Consider the following 22,366-nt stretch of genomic DNA (forward strand, 5'->3'; position numbering starts at 1 on the left):
CCCTCACTGAGAATTTGCCTGGAGACCGAGCGAGTCCTCTGTGTTCTGGCACATGGGCCGTAGCTATGACACCTGTGCAGTAAGGTGACCTGATCATCTAACAATACCACTTTGCAATACATTTTTAGAAAAATATCCACCCTTACTTAATTCCTTCTGTGTGCTGTCTACCACACTCGGTGGGCGTCATGGGACGAGTTACCGTTGATACTACGCAGACAGGCAAAGGTCCACCCCTATTCTGAATCGTGTCCAGCTACCAAGGGTAGAATGTTGGGGCCTGACTCCATGTCTCCCAGATCCCATAGGAACAAAGGTGCTGCCATCTTTGACGAACAGGCTGATGCTCACTTTTATTTTCATGAGCGGTGCTCCTGTGACATTGTAACCACTGAGTTAAGATCTCATTTTGCTTTAGAATATTTTGTAATCATTGCAAACGTCTTGTCATAGGACTTACCCTCAATGAGAAGTAGACTTCAGTTCTTACCTAGGACTTTGCTTTGTGTTTTGCTATTAAACTGACAAAATTTGCATTTCATATTTAAGCCTACAGAATCCATCCAGTCTTTCCACGCTACATTGCATAAGGGCTTTCTGGCTTCAGATTCTAACTGTTACAATATACACAGCATAGATTTCATTTTATGACTAGTAATTTTAATAAATGGAATTGTATCATCCTATACACACTGTTAATCTTTGGTGTTTTATATTAACTTATACCAAATTTAACTTTATTTTTTAAATTTCATATTCTTTACCACTTTATGTATGATCTGTTGATAGGGTTTTAACAAAGAAAGTTACATTCAATAAAGGGAGTTTTTAAAAATAGAACTTAGCAAAAAATATGATATTATATTCAGTTCACATAGCTGTTAGAAATTCTCTCTCCCTATGGCAAAAAGTGGGGCTGCTATTTTCAATACCAACGTGAAACCCCTGTGAATGTTATCAACACCCTCACGCTCATTAAAAAATAAAATAAAAAGGTGTAAATAAATCAATGTAATACATTAAGCAAATTTAAAAATCAAGGTTATTCTAATAGTCTCATAACTGTTCTACGTTTTCTTGACAACTGAGGACATAATGTCAGTATACATTTGAGAGCCCAACATACCTGGTTTATTCTTACGAGATGTATGGTTTTGAACAGTTCACCTTAAAGTTCTACATCCATATCTATAACATGGCTATCAGATCCACTACATCGAATTATTGACAGTAATATATGTTAAAATACACACATTTTGCATGATTGCAAGGATACTGCAGAAACCCAATACATTTAAGTTTACTATTGATTATTTTGAGGACAAGTACTGTTTGTATCTCAGCAGAGAGCTGGTAAAAATATTTGAAACACTTCATGGAGCCCTGATAGTGGTTTTCAAGGTCTTGACTTTTAGAATACGCCTGTACAAATATAATATATGTGAAAGCATCCGTGGTCCTGGTCTCTTCCTGAATGTAATCCTATGTTTATAACACAGTGTTTCTATGTTTTCATTTATTTTTTTTATCCTCACCCGAGGACATTTTTGCATTTATCTTCAAATAGAGCAGGAGGGAGAAAGGGAGGAAGAGAGAGAGAGAAACATCGATGTGAAAGGGACACATCGACTGGCTGCCCCCCACACAACCCCAACCGGGGCCTGGGACAAACCGAGGTACATGCCCTTAGCGGGAACCCAAGCGGGAGTCTCCGGTCCACAGGCCAACGCTCTAACCGCTGAAACAAACCAGCCAGGGCAATGTTTCTGTTTTTAAATCAACCACCTACAATGATCTGACCAAAACACCGACTCCTATGTGCAGGTTTAATTTTTAGTTTTACAAATGGGGAAACTTACACAGGAAGGTAATTAAGTCGAATAGAAGTCTTTCGTGACTTATATGGACACACTACATGTATGGCTTCTATATCTCCAAAAGAATCAACCTCCAGGATGTAAGACAGTAAGGAATTAAAACCTAATACGCACGAGCATTCTGTCCCCAGCCATTATGTGACCACGATAGCTTCCCACGGCAGAAAACCTAAAAGTATGCATAACACAAAATCATTTGTTTGCCAGGTGCATTCTTGCTGAGTCAGCCCACTTGGTGTTACGCCAACTTCTACTGTTTCTCACTAAGGGAATATATCCCTGAATAAAATGTCAGGAATGTTTAAAGGGACGTAACAGCCTTAATCCAAATCTGAAAGCTGAGAGATTCTGCCACAAAAATAAATGAATAAAAATAAGAAAAGAGAAATGCGAACTATAAATACACACACACCTTCGAAATTACAGGATCGTTTTTAAACCAAGAGATTACTACGGAATCACTATGTACTAACACTACAAAGAGAAGTAAAACTGTTTTGTTTTGTTTTGTTTTGTTTTGTTTTGTTTTGTTTTGTTTTGTTTTGTGCAGAGGAAGTAGTCAGGAAAAACTACACATGAAAGTGATGACCGGTTAGTCGTTCGGGGCCAGGGAGGCACATGCCAGGTGAGCGAGGTTGCTACAGGGCACAGGAGAGGAAGCACCTTGACTTTTGGGGGAAGAGTTACAGGTTCATGGGAAGATCTCACACTGAGAAATCACCTCAGGCACATCCCTTGACTATTTTTTTTTTTTATTGATTAATTTTTGTTACAGATGATTCTCCTTTTTTCCCCCACTGATTCCCCCTCCCCTCCCCTCCCCTCCCTGCCCCTTCCCCAGATTGTTGTCCATGTCCACTGTTCATGCATACATGCGTATAAGTTCTGTGGTTCATCCCTCCCCCACCTCCCCACTCCTTAGGGGATTGTCAGTCTGTACCCCGCTTCCGCGTCTCTGGGACTACCCCATTCCTCAAACTGTTATGTTCATTATATTCCACAAATCAGTGAGATCATATGAAATTTGTCTTTCTCTGTTTGGCTTGTTTCATGTAGGATGATACTTTCCAGGTCCCTCCATGTCGTCTCAAAGGATAAGAGATCTTTCTTTCTTACCGCTGCATAGTACTCCATTGTGTATATGTACCACAGCTTTTTGATCCATTCGTCTACTGATGGGCACTTGGGCTGTTTCCAGATCTTAGCGATTGTAAATAGTGCTGCTACAAAGATGGGGGTACATATATACTTTCTTATTGGTGTTTTATGCTTCTTAGGGTATATTCCTAGAAGTGGGATCACTGGGTCAAATGGAAGTTCAATTTTTAATTTTTTGAGGTAACACCATATTGTTTTCCATAGTGGCTGCACCAGTCTGCATTCCCACCAGCAGTGTACTAGAGTCCCCTTTTCTCCACACCCTCGCCAGCACTTGTTGTTTGATGATTTGTTGATGGCGGCCATTCTGACAGGTGTGAGGTGATACCTCATTGTTGTTTTGATTTGCATCTCTCTGATGATTAGTGATGATGAACATTTCTTCATATGTCTCTTAGCCATATTGATCACACATTGTCCTCATCCACAGCATCCGGTTAATAACAGTTTTTAATGTGGCCACTAAGTAAGCCAAGTGAAGACTATAAAACGAACCTCGAATTTTAGATGTGGCATCAGATGCCCTTTCGTCTCGCGCCACGTCATAATTTTGAGTGAACAGACTTGGTGGAGTGAAGCATTAGTAGGAAACGTACGTATTCCCTAGATAACTGTTTCTCAGAAGAAGCAAATACGTTGGAGTACGTCCGACCCGGGTTTGAGTCCTGTCTGCCTTTACTCACGGGGCTTAGAGAAATAACCTAAAGCTTTCTTAAGCTTCAGAATGGCCACCCTGCGCGTGGAAACCAGTGTCAGCCCTTGTCGTTGGTCCTGAAAGGGGGTGCAGACGAACAGATGGCCCTGGGGCCTGTCCTGATGCTGACTGTGGGGCACTGTGCCCGGCTCCCACGTGCGATGACGTCAGCTCCTCGGAAAGTTTTGGAGACACGCTGGCTGGAGTCACTGCGCTCAGACCCTTTTCTGAGGCCTCCCAGGAGTTGCGTGGGTCACAGGCGGTACACAGACGGGCGAGTTTCCGCCACAGAGCACGTCCCACCACGAGGCAGAGTGAGAAGAGCTGCCCCAGAGAACAGGGGGTTGCGTGTCAAGTACACGGATGACTGTCGCAGGGATCCAAGGCCGGACGGAGGCGAGCTGGCGCTGCCTACTTCAGCGTCAGAACGTTCCGGATACATACGAAGACGGGACCGTTAGCAAAGACACGAAGAGCGAGTGCACAAGGCGTGACAAGGGGACAGAGACAGTTGTAGTGCGGTGGTGTGGAAATAGTAGGGCATGCGTTCAGATGGACAGGAAATTGAAGGCCGGTGGTGGAGGCGGCAGGTTATTCTGCTTCTACGTCTGGGCAGCGCATCTCTCCAGAGGCTTCTAGGGAGGGGAAGGAGGGTCAGGTCACCTCCCCCAAAAATAGGCAGGCTAAGACTGGTGTGCCCTGGTCCTAGGACATTAGGAAGGTGCAACCAAGCCCTTTCCGATGGGGGCTATCTGCGCACGTTTCCAAGGTGTTCTGTCAGCAGCCAGCAGAATCCCCTTCCTGCGTCTCACCGCTGAAAACCGTCCAGCTGCAAAGACGCAGCCCCTAGTGTCTCCCTGGGAAAGAAGATGAAAACACCGCACCCGTGTGCAGTCAGATTGCCAAAGGAAAGCGTACATTCATTTTGAAATAAAAATGTGTCTCCAACCAGTGCTTAGAAAGTATCGTCCGTTTAATTTCCATGGCCTGAGAAAACGGTCCCACCTTCAAGTGTAAAACATTTATTAAAAAGTTCCTTTATTGTGGTTAACCCTGCCAAAGACATGGATCATCAGATGTGCTTTTCACGATCCGCCCGTGGAGAGCGAAAGGAGGACTTGATGCAGCCGTGACCTTCGGTTTCTAATGGAACGTCGAGCAGAAAGAGTACCGCCAGGTCTGTCCCCAAGGAGCCACTCAGAAGTCACTTTACTGACCTGGTTACACGGGAGAAACAGACAGAGACTCCGAGACACGGGAGCGCACGGACTGCATCGTCTTGTTTATTGCCTTCTAATGACACGCGTGATGCCTGGCCCGTGGGAAGCAACACCAAATGGAGCATAGGGCTCACGTGGGAGGGAGGCCACAATCCACACTGACCACTGAAGGTGACCGGTGCTCGAGGAGATGCCCACAGAATGATCGGGTTACATCTCCTTTTTTATGGAAGGAAGGAAGGAAGGAAGGAAGGAAGGAGGGAGGGAGGGAGGGAGGGGAGGGAGGGAGGGAGGGAGGGAGGGAGGGAGGGAAGGGAGGGAGGGAGGGAGGGAGGGAGGGAAGGGAGGGAGGGAGGGAGGGAGGGAGGGAGGGAGGGAGGAAGGAAGGAAGGAAGGAGGGAGGGAGGGAGGGAGGGAGGGAGGGAGGGAAGGGAGGGGAGGGAAGGAAGGAAGGAAGGAGGGAGGGAGGGAGGGAGGGAGGGAGGGAGGGAAGGAGGGAGGGAGGGAGGGAGGGAGGGAGGGAGGGAGGGAGGGAGGGAAGGAAGACAAGGAAGAAAGAAAGAAAGAAAGAAAGAAAGAAAGAAAGAAAGAAAGAAAAGGAAGAAAGAAAGAAAAGGAAGAAAGAAAGAAAAACAAGGAAGCAAGAAAGAAAAACAAGGAAGAAAGAAAAACAAGGAAGAGGAAGAATCATGTTGAGTAGGACCCCAGTTCTCCCCTGACTATTGGTATCCGTGTGTGTAATAAAAAAGGAAACTCGGACTTAGGAAGATGAAATGATCGCCTCAGTTCATGAGATACTTTCTATTGCGTGTCTATTTTGTGACAGAGGGAGCCCTTGAAACTCTTCTCTTAGCTGGGTCGTCTGGAGAGCTGGGAGATTGGGCTCGGGTTTCTACCCACGTCCGTGCTCTTCCATCAGTCACACTCCGCCCCGCGTGGGCTCTCGCCCCCCTAGAATCCAAATACCATGACATCGTTGAACACAAAATGCTCCGGATTTAGGACTTCGAAATTAAGTATCAAGTCTACGAAGCCAATAAATGATACTTTCCCCTTTCAGTGTTGCTACTAGCATGTTTCATGGCTAGAAACACTAGAACGAACACACACACGCACACACGTGCGTGCACAGTATTTTGCAGTCATCACTCCACTCGTTTGGACAGACTCACGAGGGTGAGTGGACTCTGTGGACCTGTATTCCACGCAGCCTCTGAGCTTGGGCTTGTTCAGGGACCTCCAGCCTTTTTTGACATCAGGCGACAAAGGAAAGTGTATTAAGTTCTTTCATTTTTTTAAACAATACCGAAGTGGGAGTTTGGTATTCTAAAATAATATGTACTATTTCATAAGTGCCACCTTTTTGTTAAAAGTGCAGGCGTATACTTTCCCCACTTGCTCGGAATGTGGTGCCCTAATTGACAGCCCTTTGTGAAGTTAAACGTGTGTCAGATAGAGACTGGAGGAGCCTGTTATCGCCAGGCAATTACATCTGGTTAATAACCTGGCTGTACTTTCTGTCCACACAGGACGGCTCTGGCAAGGCCCCGCCCAACGGCTTTCATTCGGTGACAAAGGGAACTTTAAGATTGCAATACGATCTATTTTATTGTCTCTTATCTGAATAGGGAAGGCGTCTGCAACATGACATCAGCTCACCGGAGAAGAAGAAGTTAAAATACTATTATTTCCACAGAATGACCTTTCTTCTGTGTTCTCTGCTGGGCTCAGAATCACAGTTACGCTGCAGACATGTGGGAGCTGGAAATGAACAGGAAATCCAAGTTTTCAGCACACACCGCAAAACGTGTACCAACTCCCGCTATTTCTCATTGTTATCACCAATATTTCAATCAAAATGTTGCCAGTGCTTTTTCTATGTCTTTTCATGATGTCTCAAAGACATATTGTCTATTCTACCAACTGGAGTAAGTGATTTAAAAAAGCAAGTTGATGAAGCTAAATTTTAATATATATATACACATAAATTCTGTCAACACCTAAAATCTTCTTTAAAAACCAGTTGTGAACTGTCAGTTTTATCACAATCATTCATTCTAACTTAGGGATTAAAATAAACAAATTGATGGCACTAAGAAAATGATAGACATATCGAACTCAATAGCATCCATAATAATGTGCATATATTTAAAAATACACATAATACGCCCAGCTGGATTGGCTCACTGGTTGAGCATCAACCTATGCACCAAGAGGTCACTGGTTCCATTCCTGGTCAGGGCACATGCCCAGGTTATGGGCCCAATTCCCAGTGGGGGGCACGCGGATGTGGCCAATTGTTCTCTCTCATTGACATTTCCATCTCTCTCTCTCCCTCTTTCTCTTTCTTCCTCTCTTTAAAATCAATAAAGAAAAAAATTAAAAATACACAAAATATGCAGCAAAATTTTTCAAGAAATACAAATGAACAATGAATTAAATAACTAAACAATCGAACTACATTCAAGCTGCGCATTGCTGTCCTGCTCAGTATTTTATAGTCAACAAGGGATTATGCAATCTTGGGTACAGTACAGCTCAGATCAAAGGAACATTTATTGGGAAGCATCTGATTATGAATAACTCATAATACATATCATTCATTCATTCATTCGTTGGTTGGTTCTTCTACAGATATTTATAGCGAGACTACAGTAAGCCAAGCACGTCTCTAGATAGGAAGAAATAAACCAGGAACAAATAGTGACATTTTGGCACTTTGGGAATTTATATTCTAGTGGAAGAACACTATAGATACAAACTTAAAATTTTAGTAAAATGTGATAGAAACTACACAGAACACTGTGGCCCTGGACTTGTCTGTTTTTGGTTACACACAGACTGTTCATACACACATCATGCATTTCCGTCACCAAGCTGTCTCTCCATGTCCTGGTCTGTGCAAACTGCTCAGTTACAGAGAACTTTCCTTCCCAGAGACGTAATCACACAAAATCAGTATCGTGTTGTAGGGATCACGTTATATATAGACATAAGTTGACTCAACAAATGAAATATAATATTAAAGTATTTATTTTATCATTTTTATTTAAATAATGTCTAGTTTATATATACATATATGTGTGATTAAAATAAATCGAGCAAGAAGCAGTAATAGGAACTTAAAGAATATTACACATAAGGTAACACTTGGCAGAAGACATAATCAATGATTCCAGGTTTCTACCCACCTCGGGTTTTTATTTCCTTTTTAAACAATAAGCACAAAGTAATAATTATTACAATACCAAAGGTGTCTCCTCTTTTTAAAGGTGTTTCCATCTTTTTCTTATGTTAAAGTTCATTCCTGTGTCACAACATGTCTGATGATACTTAAACTCATGTAAAATTAAATTGTATCACTCAAACTTTATTTATAGTTTAAGCATTATTATAACATTTAATATAACACCTGACTTTTGATGAACAAAACATGTCTAACATAATAGCTTTTCATAACTGGAAGTGAACTTTTTGAATCCACCTTGTATTCTTTTGGAATAACACTACATCTGTGAAGTATGAAGTAATGGAGGAATTCTGTAAATATTTCCATTATCTACACTCATTACCATGTCCCCAGATATCCCCAAGTAGGGTATATTTTCCCCAGTTCCTCATACATTTCAGATTATACATCTGACCAACCCTAGAACCCAACCTTATATCACAATGCCCGTCAAGCACACCTAAGTGCCTCCGGTTTTAAATCCACATAATGCTCCTAAATCAACCTTTTTTCCACGTGCCTTTGTCATACCTTTAATAACGACGATTCACCTCGTATCGTCGGTGTGATTTGCTTATACAAAGTCATCTGTTCCCAGGAGGAAGATGAAGATAATGGAAGGGACAAGAGATGAACATCCCACGTGGTTGCAAGTCTTCCTGTTATAATTAACTTAGATAGCTTAATTTAAAACTAATGGGTTTTTAGTACTTGCTACCTCCATCAATACATTTGTAGTCAAATGATCCCAAGAAATTTTAGCATGACTAATTTGAGCCATATAATAAATGTCCTTTTTTAACCTATATTTCTGGCCAGTGAAACCTCTGAGACACTTTTTTTCTTCTTCTTCTTCTTCATTTTAGCTTTCGGTTGTACCCTAAGGATCTGGAAAAACATGAAATGTGCCTAGGTTGTGCCAGGTGTAACATGGGAAGAGTTTAGCATTATACAGCTTCAGTGGAAATGGGGGGACTTAAAGTCAGGACGTACCCCCCAGACTATTACTATGAGACTCTACGTCAGAGATGGTAGTTTTTTGTTTTGTTTTGTTCTAATCCTCGCCCGAGGCCATTTTTCCATTTTTTGTTCAGATAGAGCGGGAGGGAGAGAGACGAACAGAGACAGACAGAAACATCGACGTGAAAGGGACACATTGAGTGGCTGCCACCCGCACAACCAACCAGGGCGGGGGACAAACTGCAACCGAGGTACGTACCCTTAGCGGGGGGCCGAACCCAGGTCTCTCTGGACCGCAGGCCGATGCTCCAACCGCTGAGCCAAACCAGCCAGGGCGAGAGATGGTAGTTTTTAGAAGTTGGAACCAGAAAATATTTAGGGTTTGAAATGCCCTGAACTCCATCACCAATGAACCTGAAGGGAGTGGGGAGAGCAAGGAGGGAGAAGCCTGCAGTAGGCAACCAGGGGGAATTCACCCAGCCACCCACCCCCAGTGCATGACGTGTGTGCGTGTGTAAGGGACACAGGGAGCACAGCACCTTCGATAGGGACGAAGACATAATGACTCTCCCAGAGACGTCCACGCGTGCTCTCTGCGGACATGGCCAGAGCCCGGCTGGAGGTCTGGGAGCAGGAGCAGAGAGAAGAGCCAGGGTGAGGCTCCGTTTCAGGAGCTGCTCCCTGCAGGCACGCACAGGTGTCTTCACAGGTGGAGGGAAGGGGCTCTGTTCCGTTTCTACAAGTCCGTCCTGTAAACTAGACACGGGGCATGACCTGAAGCCGCCAAGCTGAGGCTGGAGAGCACTACCGTTTCCTGCTCCCCAAACACGGTTGTGATGAAAACGCCGGCGGTTCTAGTGTCTTTTCCCAGCTTCCAAAGTTGCATCGGCAGGCAGGGCAGGTGCCAGGCCCGCGCGCTGCAGGGGCCGCAGGGCATGTGATACCAGGCTCCCGGGTCAGTGGGTCCCCAGGCCCGGGGCTGGTGAATATTCTGGGTTTGTTTGGTCTCTTTGTCAGTTTAGATTTCCAGTATCTAACACAAATAAGTTTGCGTTTACATGGGTTTCTATAAAAAAAAAAAAAAAAAAAAGACTGTTCTAATCTTGTCTACATAGCACCTGACATGGATCCAAACCAGCCAAAATATTCCTCTAAGTTCTGTTGTGTTTAGCAAAGGTAATGGATTTTTTTTTTTTTTAATGTATAAAGCGATTGAGGAATCTGTATGATGAGAATGTTCTGGGAAGTGTTTAAATGCCCAGAATTCATTACTTAACATAGCAGCGCTTTGCCTTGATTGCACAGAGATAATTACCTCTATTAATGCCTTTTCCTACTGCAGTTCTCCGAATTCATGTATTATCACCTCTACCGACACACACCAGCTCTCTCCGTGGCTACACGTCGATCACTGTGTGAAGACACAAACGATCTGATTGGACACAAGTACAGCGCCTCCCATCACACGGGGTCTCCGGTTCCAGTCTGGAGACCCGAGGGTCTGTTGGTCCCAAGTTTGCAGCTCAGCAGTGCGATGCAGGCTGCTCAGGGTTTGGTTTAATAATGGTCACCATACAGGACCTCTGTAGGTCCCTAGGAATAACGTTATCCTTAGTCTTTACAAGCATAGGATCCAGTCTGATCAGTAAAATGTAGAGCTTTTGGGAAAGTTTTAAAAAATTGTAAGAAGCATGAAATGATGGTAAATGGCTAACGACCGATGTCCTGCTCAGACAAGGATCAATAAGGGATGAATAATTTAACTGGAGCTTACACAAAGAGTGAACCTTGGGCAAGTGGATTGGATCAAGAAGCTATGCCATACATTCCTATTTTTATCATGAAACAGTGGACACCATTCTTATGTGTGGTTTGGATGAGACCATTGGATGAGTTGCGTATTTGCATGTCAGCTGTGCCAGCCAGTGCTCTGTACTCGGACAACTAGTCAACCCCGGAGTAGCTCCCTTCATCCACCCTTCCCTGTGCTCTGACATCTTTGTTCCAGGTTCCTAGCCTAGGTCAATTGTCTGAAACTGATTTTTTCCGTTACACCCAGTCTTGCTTCTCAGGATTTTCTCTGTGACTCAACCTATATCAAAGCAGTTTGTTTTGTTTTCCTGTAATTACCAAATTCCAATTCTTTTTGAGATGTCCGTTCAATCTAGCCATGATGGTCCATAAATATCTTCCAATTCTATCTATGAATCCCATTTAAGTAAACACAGATACACCCACAATGTTTGAGAATTAACAGCTATGGCAAACATTGTTCACGTACAATTCCGAAAGGCTATTCATAGCATGCCACTTACATTCCGTATATGTCTATTCAGTTCGTTTTACGCAAGACGTTAAAACAGAGGTAGTCTAAATAGCATGTGACACACATGGACAGGGTCTATACATTCAAAATTAGAAGATGAAGTGTTAATTTATTTTTCTCTACTTTATTGTAAAGAGAATAAATGACAAGCAGACAAGCTGGGCAAGAGAGGAGCTGTTAGAATTCTGTGAATCAGCCCGTTTAATAACTAGTGTTTGGAGGCAGCTGCTTGTCAATTTATATTCTTAAAGATACACATCATTTAAACGTTGCTTCGAGTTCTACCAGGTGCACAACACCCCTCAGGTCTAATCTATTAAAAGTACATGAATGCCATTTAATTCACCTACATCCATGGAGTCTCACTAGAAGAAGAAACAGAGCAGAAACTGCTCAGTAAAGACACGTGTTCATCTCCATTTTAATGGGATCGTTTAAAACACTGCATTTTAATTAAATTATACCACTGTTCAATATTTTAAGGTGTGGGTTTTAATTTTGTTATCAAAAGTTAAATTTACCTTCCAGAAGTGGGAATATGATAGTAAATAACAGAAAATGAGTATTTCCCTATTTGTATCTTTGTAAATTCACTATGCTCTGTGAGCTGAGTGGTGTAGTTTTCTGTTTGTTAATCCTCACCGGAGGATATTTTTCATTGATTTTTAGATAAGAGTGCAAGGGAGGGAGAGAGAGAGACACAGAGAGAAAGTATGTGTGTGTATGTGTGTGAGAGAGAGAGACCTCGACATGAAAAACGTACCTTAGTTCAATTAAACATAATCATGCAGTAATATAAACATACAGAAGACTGCATGTGTGTATGTCTGTAAGTAGTTTTTAATCCTTTGAATTGGTGGGGCTGGAGGGATGAAGGGACTAAGCAAAAAAAATAAATAAATAAAGGAGAATAAACTCATGCACATGGACAATGGTTGGTGATTTGGGGGGTAGAGAGGTGGAGAGTGGTGGAGGGGGGAGCATGGTATAGGGGCACTAAATGGTGACGGAAGGAGACTTGGGGTGGTGAACACGCCACACAGTGTGCAGGTGACGTGTTCTACAATTCTGCACCTGAAACCTGTACAATTTTGTTAACCAATATCACCCCAATAAGTCCAATAAGAAGGATGAAGGTATATATCCTTTGAATTGGTTTCAGAGGGGGATAAAAAAGCCAATCTAATTTTAGAATGAAAATTACAATGAACCTTAGCACATAAGAACATGAAAAGTATGCAACCATCTTTTATTAAGACAAGTCAACTTTGAAATTAATCTCAAAAGGAAAAGCTAATATTTTGCTTCTAAGGCACAATTTTCCATTTAATAATTATCTTTTCAGAAAGTCATATTTTATTAAAATACCTACAGGCACACCTCATTTTATTACACCTCACAAGTGCTGCATTTTTTTGTCTTACAAGTGGAAGGCAAGACCCGCCACCGGCAAAAAGATTACAATTCTCTTTATTGAGACTCACTTTATTTGCGTGATCTGGAACCAAACCCACAGTATCTTTGGGGTGTGCCTGTTATTAATTCATTGTACCACTTTCCTAATGACACAGGGACCATGATCATTGAAAGGAGATAGGAGTTTTTAATAAACGGTGGACCAGCATAAGGATAGTGTTTCTGCATTTCAGTGTCAATTTAAAGGCAACAGGCACCCACAATCCAAGTGGTCCCCAACTACAATGGTTCGACTTATGATTGTTCAGTTTTATCACAGTGCAAAAGCAATAGGCATTTAGTAAAAACTGTACTTCGAATTTTGGATTTTGATCATTCCCCAGCCAGTGATACGTGGTACAATACTCCCTTGCAGTTCTTGCTGCACTGTGGCAGAGGGTGACAGCATCCGTCAGCCACCTGACCGCGTGGGTAAACAGCCGATACTCTCAGCGTGGCATTAGGTGCATTACCAACCAGACGATGTTTTCAATTTACCATGGGTGTATGGGGACAGAGTCCCATTGTAAGTCAAGGAGCATCTGTATTGATCTCCTTTGTAAAACCAGCGAAGATGGGCATTTTCTGGTCTAGGTATTAAAAAATAACCTCAAAGATGAGGATGAATGTACTACAATATAAGAATTATGTCAGGTTAGTCAACACAAAAGTCTTCCTTTATCTTTTGCTTTGAACTAAAACAATTGTCAAGCGAAATAGTTCTCTAATGGGAGCAAGCAAATTGCATGTACAATAACTACACAGAGCCCTCTGCCAATTTTATGTGTTTCCAAGCTACATTTTTACATTATATCTCATGTTTCATGATTATTTTGATTGTATCCATAAATATCAGGCTGCCTAAAGTTTTGTAACAAGCTTTATCATCTGTTTTGTTCATCTCTATTATGGGGAAAAAATAGTATTTTGTTCCGTGATGACTCAAAAGACTAGATGGATTCTGGAGGGAATGACAATCCTCTCTTCAGTAGGAGTTTGCATTATAATGACAATCAAACGGTATTTTCAGTGGTACGGAGACTGGGGGTTTTAAGCACTTGTAAGAATTCTTGGTTGTAATACCAAGAACTGGGGTTTATCTGCTTGGGTTGAATCCACTTAACACTACAAATTCAGATTTGAGTTGAATTCCCTTTCTAGATGTTTTTTCCCAAGGAAACAGTCTGTAAAATGTCATTGTGTTTTCATAAATGTAACCATTCAACGATTCTGCACAGCGACTAAAGTTAGAATTTGAAGATATGAGACACATCTTAACTCTAAAATTCTGAAGTTCCATAGAAATAGAGATTATCATCATATTACCATTATGCTTCTGTGAAGTTGTTAGACAATCATTATCATCTTTTGAGATATAAACAATAATACCTAATTAGGATAGGTTTGTCTACAAGGAAAAAAAATGCTGCTTAAACAAGAACTGAACTTTATTTTACAATGAAAAGGGAATCTCTCGATGGGCAGGCTGGTAGAGTAGTCTTATGCTGTTGGCAGGAGCCCAAGCTTCAAAATTTCTTCATCTTTAAAATCTGTGATAACTGAGCAATGAGCCGTCTGTCCTGTGTCTGCTTCACAGGGAGGGATGTTGGAAGCACAAGAAGAATGTGTCCTGCCTTACGGTGACATCCCAGAAGTGATGTTGACCAAAGCAGACAACATTGCCGACATCTCCTGGCCAGATTGCAGTCACAGGGCCAATGTGTAGCAGCAAGGGAGCCTGGCAATTCTAGTCTCCATTACAGGAGGCGAAGTACAGAGAGGAAAACAGACATGCCTACTCGGAAGAAAATGAAATTGGATGTCGAGAGGCAAGAGCAGGCAGTCTCTGACAAAACCTGGAATCTATCCCCTTTTATTACAGAGTGTTCATCTTTATCAAACCCCCAACTGAATTTTTGCCATTGTGGCCGATTTAAAATCCACATACAATAATCACAACGCACATTTGAGATTGCTCCTAAGTTTTCCAAATCACATAGAACTCGCATTCTGTCAGCACCAAAGGATGTCAGTGCCCTGGCTGGAATAACAACATCCCCACCCTGCTACTGAGCGAGGGAACACCCTCTTCTTTCTCACCAACCATCTCCACGAGGGACGCCCTTCTATACCCGCCGGAGGAGGCCCGAGATGCTTCTCTAGGTCCCCTTATCTCTGTGGGTGCTTCAACAAGCGAGTGTGGTCTATTTGGGGAAATACCAAGACTTGCTCGTTTCAGTCCCTTTTCCTCTGAAAACGCAAGTGTTCTGAAGAACCGTGCCCATGGGCTTGTGCATCAGGGCACGGATCTCCAGGTGCCACTTTGCCCTCCTGCCAGCTTTGCCCTCCGCGTAGTTGGAGACAGAGAGCATGCTGCATCGCTGGGCTGTTTCACAGAACAACCTGGAACCGGTGAGCAGGTCCCGCTTGTTTTAGTGTCATTCTCCGCACTGGGAACGCAGCGAATCCGTTGTGCCGGTGAGACGCAGCCCGGTGTGACGTCCAGCCGGCAGGGTGACCCTCAGGAAGCCAGGTGCAACCTGAGCGCTTGGGCAGCTCTGCCCTGGGGCTGCCGCATGGGCCAGGAGCTGGTCCTAGAAACAGCTGTGAGCATTAAATTTAAGAATGTGTACCTCGTTGTAGAGAGTTGTTGGGCTCAATCAAGCATATGTCACTACTCTTCTTGATAGCGGACTCATAACTATGCATGCATTCACGTGTACGTTATACACAGATGCTTATGTACCATGTGTTTTTAATATGTATTCATCTTCAGTGCCTATTATGCCAGCTTGTATTTGCAGGTGGCTTAGGTGTTATTGTCTCTTGTGGTAAAATTACACATAAGCAAACGTGTTGTTTAGAACATAGGTGAGTTGGTTAATAGAAGTAGATACACACACACACATATATGTGTGTGTATATATATATATATGAGCATTAGATATATTTAATATATTCATATAAGAAAATTCATATATTAGGCAGGTATAACTATAAATATAGATAAAATATGTATAAATGGATAAAATATAGGGAAAAAAATACCCCAGAAGAATAGTCCGAGTGTATGAGTGGGGGGGCAGGGGTCACTAGCAAGGTCTGTGGACAGGGCTTGGGTTCTACTCCATGCTCCAGGAGAAAGCTGGTTACTAAGGAACAAGGTAGCTGCTAACTTCTTTCTGGGAGCCCAGTTCCCCAGCATGCAAAGGGAGAGACATTGGCTCACTCCGGATGACTTCTACATATTCTTCTTTTGGGTATATCTACGGCCTTGAAGAAACAGCATACATACAAAGGCAAAATCAAGGAAATACGTGATTTCTGAATCAGATTGGGACCTAGTGATGTCTTCATTGAGAGATTCGTCGAAACGGGGAATGTGAGTACGAACCAGGATTTTCATCAAGAACCTGCTGTAAGTGCTTTGAAAAGAGGCGAAAGGTTTACGCGATCTGAAGAGAAACAGCATTGTTGTTGCTTTTATAGTCAGTCTTCGCTGTGCGTGTTACCCTCAGACCACGTCCGTGCACATTTGCCACACGATGTCCTAGCCGACAGCGCCTAAGAGCCCTCTCCTCCAAGCAGGTGGCGACCCTTAAATTCTTTGTCATTGTATTTAAACAAAAAAGTACTTCTTGTGGTTTTGTTATTCCTGCAGTTACACTGAATTGATGATATATAACCTCTAAAATTTAACTAACATGTGCATCCTTTTCAGAGGGTCAGCTTTATGCTGCTTTGTATCTTGCATAGAGTAGGTCCCTGAAAAAGATGAGCCCATAAGAAGAATACTCTTCCCTCCATGCCATTGGCATTCTATGGAACGTGGATCGTCTGGAAATGATGCAGTGTAAGGGAACACCTGTATGAAAACACAGCCCTGTCCAGACCTGTGGATAATGCTCTTCTAGTTCAGAGAGAATTAAAGCCTCTACCAACTCCATGCCCTCGTACCCCATAATAATAAGCCATCTTTTCGAGAGCAATAAAAAAAAAAGGCCTGGGTATGTTCGGGCATCCTCACGGAGGTGCCCTGACCCCAATCAGCAGGATCCCAGGGAAAGAGGAAGGCCCAAGGATTCAGAGAATTTCAGGACAGACTTTGAGCTGAGGCTTCAGGAAGACACGTGGCAGCTGGTGTGAAGGGCAGGGTCATGCTCAGCGCATCAGGTGCTTTGGGGTCGTCTGGCGAAAGGGACAGGACATGCCATTTGTTCCTCGTCGTTTAAGCTTTATCAATAAGAACACAGAGACACAGAGAAATTAACTGACCTGTGCAAATTGCAAGCATTTTTGTGGGATTGCAACTTTGCTTAAATTGGAATTGAATGCCCCCTCTCTCTTTTCATTACTGACCTAACGAGTCATCTCAATTCTCATGGAAGCAAAACAAAACTGAAAACTGTGTATCAAAGACCTTGTCCCCATCACACCTCGATTCTCGAGTAGTGTGACTCTGATAGATACAATACTTTGGATAAAGAAAATGGCTCACGTCTTCAAGACTGAGAAAACCACACATCACAGGACAGGCGATAAACCAACCCTTGAATTAAGGGATGGCTTTTTAAAAATTGCTTTGGAAAATCTCAGGACAGCAGAAATAGGTGTAAAATCAGTCATGAATTCCACACCTTCAAAAAGACATTGTGAAGGCAAAAGTGGAAGCCTCCTGCCATCTCGGACATCCGGGGCCTGGGAAATCCCAGGTCTCTCAATGAAAAGCCACGCCCCCACGTCCATAGCAAATGTGTTCTATCATGTGCAGTTGTATTCTGTTGTTCTCGTTCAGAAATGTGATTGTGGGAATGAGAAACTTTGGAAAGAACGTGAGTCAATAACATAAGGGAAAAATTGAGCTTGTTTCTGGTGCTTATATGCCTCGGTCTTAGAAATGACCGGATGACATCAAGCTTCTTGATGAAAATTTCCCTCTTTCCAGTTCCTGTCTTCTCGTTCTTGCATGTATGAGTATGAACAGATGTGTGTGTGCACATGTGTGTGTTGGGAGGTAAGTAGATGGAAGTTGAGGGAGAAGGTAGATCCTACTTTTTACTCATAAGCTGATTTTTCTTATTTTTTGATACCTGCCTTTCTGCAAACAAACCTAGGAGTCACGTTCGATGTTCTAGGAAGATTTCTACCTCGTTTGGATACTTGTGCTTCAGTGCAGTAATTGTACGAACCTTTGACCACGATGCTAACAACCCCCGTTAGCAGGGAAGCGTGAGATAGGTTACCTTGCTTCTACTGAGCACTGAGTTCATTCTCGCATCCTGTTAATTAATCATCGATACTGCAACACGTCTCGGGAAAGGTATTAGAACCAGGTCACCCCTGAGACTTTAACCAAGCTTCCAAGCTTTCAGAGTTCTGCTGCCATTGCGTGGGGGGAGGGGCGCACTGCCAATCAGAAGTGAACTAATTTGCATCATGAACGTTTCTGTTCATCCACAGCGAGGTGTGAGAATTCTCTGGAAGTTGTGAAATCATGTTTCTGCGTTGCTTCAGTACCCCTGAAGGGCACAAAGGAATCTATCTCCAAGTGTGGAAAAGACACTAGCCATTCAACCCGGCTTGAGAGCCTTCAGTGTTTGATACAATTATTCTGTCAAACCCAGGCATATTGGTGCCCAAGCTCACAGAGGTGAAAGCATATTTGACTTTTACTCGGAGGGACATGAAGAGCTGCTGGGTGCGGCAGGGTTTTGAGCAGAGCGGTGACCTGACAGCATATTTTGGAAGGACGGTCCCTCTGAGAACAGAAGGAAGACCAGGGCAGAAGCAGGGTCCCCATCAGGAAGCTACTGTCACAACGCAGGGTAGAGTGTGAGGTGGCACTCAGAGACCGGAACTGACATCATGCTAATTTATATTATGCATACTTATATGTATTTCAAATATTCTTAGAGATACTTACGTAATGGATAGATAACTAAGCAGAAAGTATGGCTTAAAGGTAGCATCCGTAACGATTTTTCAGACAATTATGGGTTTTACTATTAAGTAAGCCAGATCATATTCTATTTATATAGGTTGACCTTCCCATAAAATGAATTACAGAATTCCAAGGGTATGGATGATTCTGAAAGACTCTGTGGCTTTAAATGAAGAAAAACACTTACTCACTGCTATAAAGTGAACCAAGCTTCCATCACCTGATGGGGTTGAAGTTGTGCTTGAGATAATTTTAGCCTGTTAGGCAGTTACAGAACAGCTTTATTTCACTCCTTTGGTCTTTCCAGGAGCATAATATGTGAGGACGTTTCTCTGCTCATTGCAAAACTTTGACATATTCTAAACAATTATGCAATAGGGAATAAAGTTACCATTATGCTATTCCCAAAATGCTGATGTCCTTCTTTAAAAAAGGTGTGACTAATCTATTTTAAATATTGGTGAGTGAAATATCAGGCAAATTAGGGTACACACTGCCTTATTCCACTTCTGCAAAAGTCCTTAAGTTAAAACCAATCTATAGTAAGAAAAGCATAGGAGTGACCGCCTGGGGGTTCAGTTGGGGGGGCATGAGGATACTTTTGGGGACGACAGACATGTTCATTAAATTGATTGCTATGATGGTTTGATAAGTGTATACATATGACAAAGTGGATCAAGTTTTACCACTTAAATGCGTGCATTCTATTATGTCAATTAAATCTTAACAAAGATGCGAAAAAATGAGTCGAGTTGCATTTACATAGTTTCTCTTTAACACAGGTATTGGGCATGTCTGCATCCCTGAAAGCCCAGCACACTTAAAGCTCCAAAGATTTTCAGAACGATCATCATTGTCCTGTTTGGGGCCAGCTGTACTTTTTCGTGAATTTTATGTTAGTTTTACAAAAACTTTCCGAGGCCATCAGCATGAAAATGAGGTCACATCGGTGGGAAACGAACTGTTTTAATGTGAAAGTTTTCAAGGGTCATAAAATGATGCTGTTAGAGAGGAAAGTGTGTTTCTTACAAAACAGTTCTGAAGTATAAAGCATTACAGCTTCTTAAAAATGCTGGGACACACAAAAGCCCAAACCCAAATCCTGCCAATGGGAAGTAATTTTTTTAAACATCAGGTGAATAACATGATGCGTGTGTGCGCGTGTGCCCATTATGCAGCCGAAGGCGCACAATGAAGAAGAAAGCGTGTGCACAGATTTAGATGTACTGAAAACCGGGACATCCTTCATCTAGCAACACTTCCACTCACTCTTTATCAATGATTTCCCCCTTAGTAGCCCTCCCGCGTGACTTAGTACCGCATTGTGGGTGAAATGCATCCATACCGTGTGTGTGACTGTTGCACACCGTCAATTTACACAGTGTTGCATGTCACATATATTTTAATTAAAAATACTAAATTGTTTCTAAATCTAAAACTCATTGGAATGTAATTTAAAGTAAGTTGACATCAGCTGCACATTTGGCCTCTGCATCTGTACGCAGATATTCTCTTAGCAAAACTGACTCAAATAACCCAAGTTCGCGATGCTTAATTCAGAACGCCAGAGGCCACATAACACGTTAGAAATAGTGCGTGTATGAAAATTCAAAACAAAACTATTCATATAACGGCCTGACACTTGCCTCATAATTGTACTTAAAGAAACATCCCTTTCCTTGCTTGTAATATCTGTATAACACAATTTCACTTTGAGGGTATAATAAGCTCTTCTTAACAGATTGCCTAAAGACATCAATGTATTTATCTAAGCTCTTATCTATTATCAAGGCGTAGAACTGATGTTGTTTCCACCTTTAAATTGACATTTAAGGTTTGCTGGTTTGCTTTACCTGCAATGCATTTGCGATTTTGGAATTGTTATGCCTCCCTTCCCTTGTAGATCTTCCCAGACAATACCGGATATTTTGTCTGAGACACAAATAAACCAAGTCATCTTGGCACATGCACACATGGATGGGCACCGTCCTTTTCTGAAAGTCACGTGTAGCTGACATCACCTGCTGTGTAGCAGGGAACAAAGGTGAAGTCCGTGACATTTAAACATGACTCACAGGCCTGGGTGACTTTGGAGACGAATTCTTGCTCCACAGCTCAACTAGTGTCCCTCATTTTCATGGGAATTTATCACCAAAGGTCAGGAGATACTTCCATCTAGTTTGCAGGCCACCAATGAATTGCTAGGTTTATATTTCAGAGGCAATGAATACAAAGTCAGACAGTCAGGAGTGACATCCGCCAAAGAGGTTTCTGAATAAATTGCCTTTATCTTCTGTAACAGAAAATAAGGAGATTTTACTTCTCCTGACTTCTTAGGCCTCTGCTTTGCTTGACCTGCCTTTGGAGATGCCGCCCTTCCACACCAGCCCTGTCAGGAGGGAGCGACGGACCGCGGGCCTCTCCCGGGCGATGGGGTCACAGCTCTCTGCTCTGCGATCCGGGCCTGCCCTTTATCTCGAGGACGTTGACAGTGGTCATGCAGTTACCTTTGCTTGCCCAGCGGAGCGAGCAGAGGGGCCGTGTTATCCAGGCTGCGGAACCTCGTTTGGTTCCCACGCTCTGGTCACTGCAGACGCATTGTCTCTGAGCGTAGTAGCTGTAGAACATTCCACGGACTCTGACACCTTGACAAAGAGATGCGTCGCCTCCCCTGCCCTTGCCTGGGGGCCAGTCGGCACCCCCTTCTAGCAGAGGGGACCCTGGAAGTGTCTCCGATCGGGGGGTGAGGCCAAGCTAGAGAACGCGGTCATTTCCTCTTGACTCGCACCCCTTCCGCAGCGTCCGGTCCCGGTCCAAGGCATCCGACTACCCGAAGCCTTCTCCTCGGCAAGGCCCGGAGACACCGAGTAATGACAGGCGCACGGCCAGCTCCACCGAGCGGACTCCGGCGCCAGCTGCCGGTACCCAGCGCCTGGAGGAGGGGCCCTCGGAAGGGGCCACGCTGCCCCCGTGGCCGCCCCTGAGCCCCGGGCCTCCCGAGGCAGACACGGCCACCGCTGCGCCCTCCTGAGCTGCTCACCCGTGGAATCCGAGCAAAATGACCGGCTGTTGTATGACACGCATTTGAGAGTAACTTACTTTATAGCCACTGGACTAAAATGGACTAGCTGGAGACATGGTGCCCTGTTTTAGGGACAGTGAATACGGCCATCGGGATGTGTTCACTGATGTCATCCTGCTAATCATGTCACAGTTTATATATGTATCACAGCATCCCGCTGCATACCTTAAACTTACCTATTGTTCTATGTCAACTATATCTCAATAAAGCAAGCAAGGTATTTTTAGGTAAGTAAAACCATCATTTCTGGATGGAAGAAGGGTTGTCCTATGGCCGGAGTCGTTATCAACCACGTGGCCCATCGCAGGTCTCCGGGGAACCCCTAGTGTCACAAAGGAGAGTTCTACATCCTTCATAGGTAGACACACTTGCTATGATCTTAGGAGATCGGAAGGCCCTTATCTAAACACAGGGCTGACTTGCT

At 43.3% G+C, this 22,366-nt stretch overlaps 1 protein-coding gene across 1 annotated transcript in view; it reads left to right on the top strand.

The window, feature by feature from the left end:
• CCDC102B (coiled-coil domain containing 102B) overlaps nucleotides 1–21,891 on the top strand; it is a 142,178-nt gene extending 120,287 nt beyond the window's left edge. The window contains 1 exon segment of the mRNA XM_036245972.1: nucleotides 21,660–21,891. Within this exon segment, the coding sequence (XP_036101865.1) occupies nucleotides 21,660–21,891 (232 nt within the window).
• Nucleotides 21,892–22,366: the final 475 nt, after the last annotated feature.

Source organism: Molossus molossus, unplaced genomic scaffold (genome assembly GCF_014108415.1).
Source record: "Molossus molossus isolate mMolMol1 unplaced genomic scaffold, mMolMol1.p scaffold_m16_p_6, whole genome shotgun sequence".
Taxonomy (NCBI): domain Eukaryota; kingdom Metazoa; phylum Chordata; class Mammalia; order Chiroptera; family Molossidae; genus Molossus; species Molossus molossus.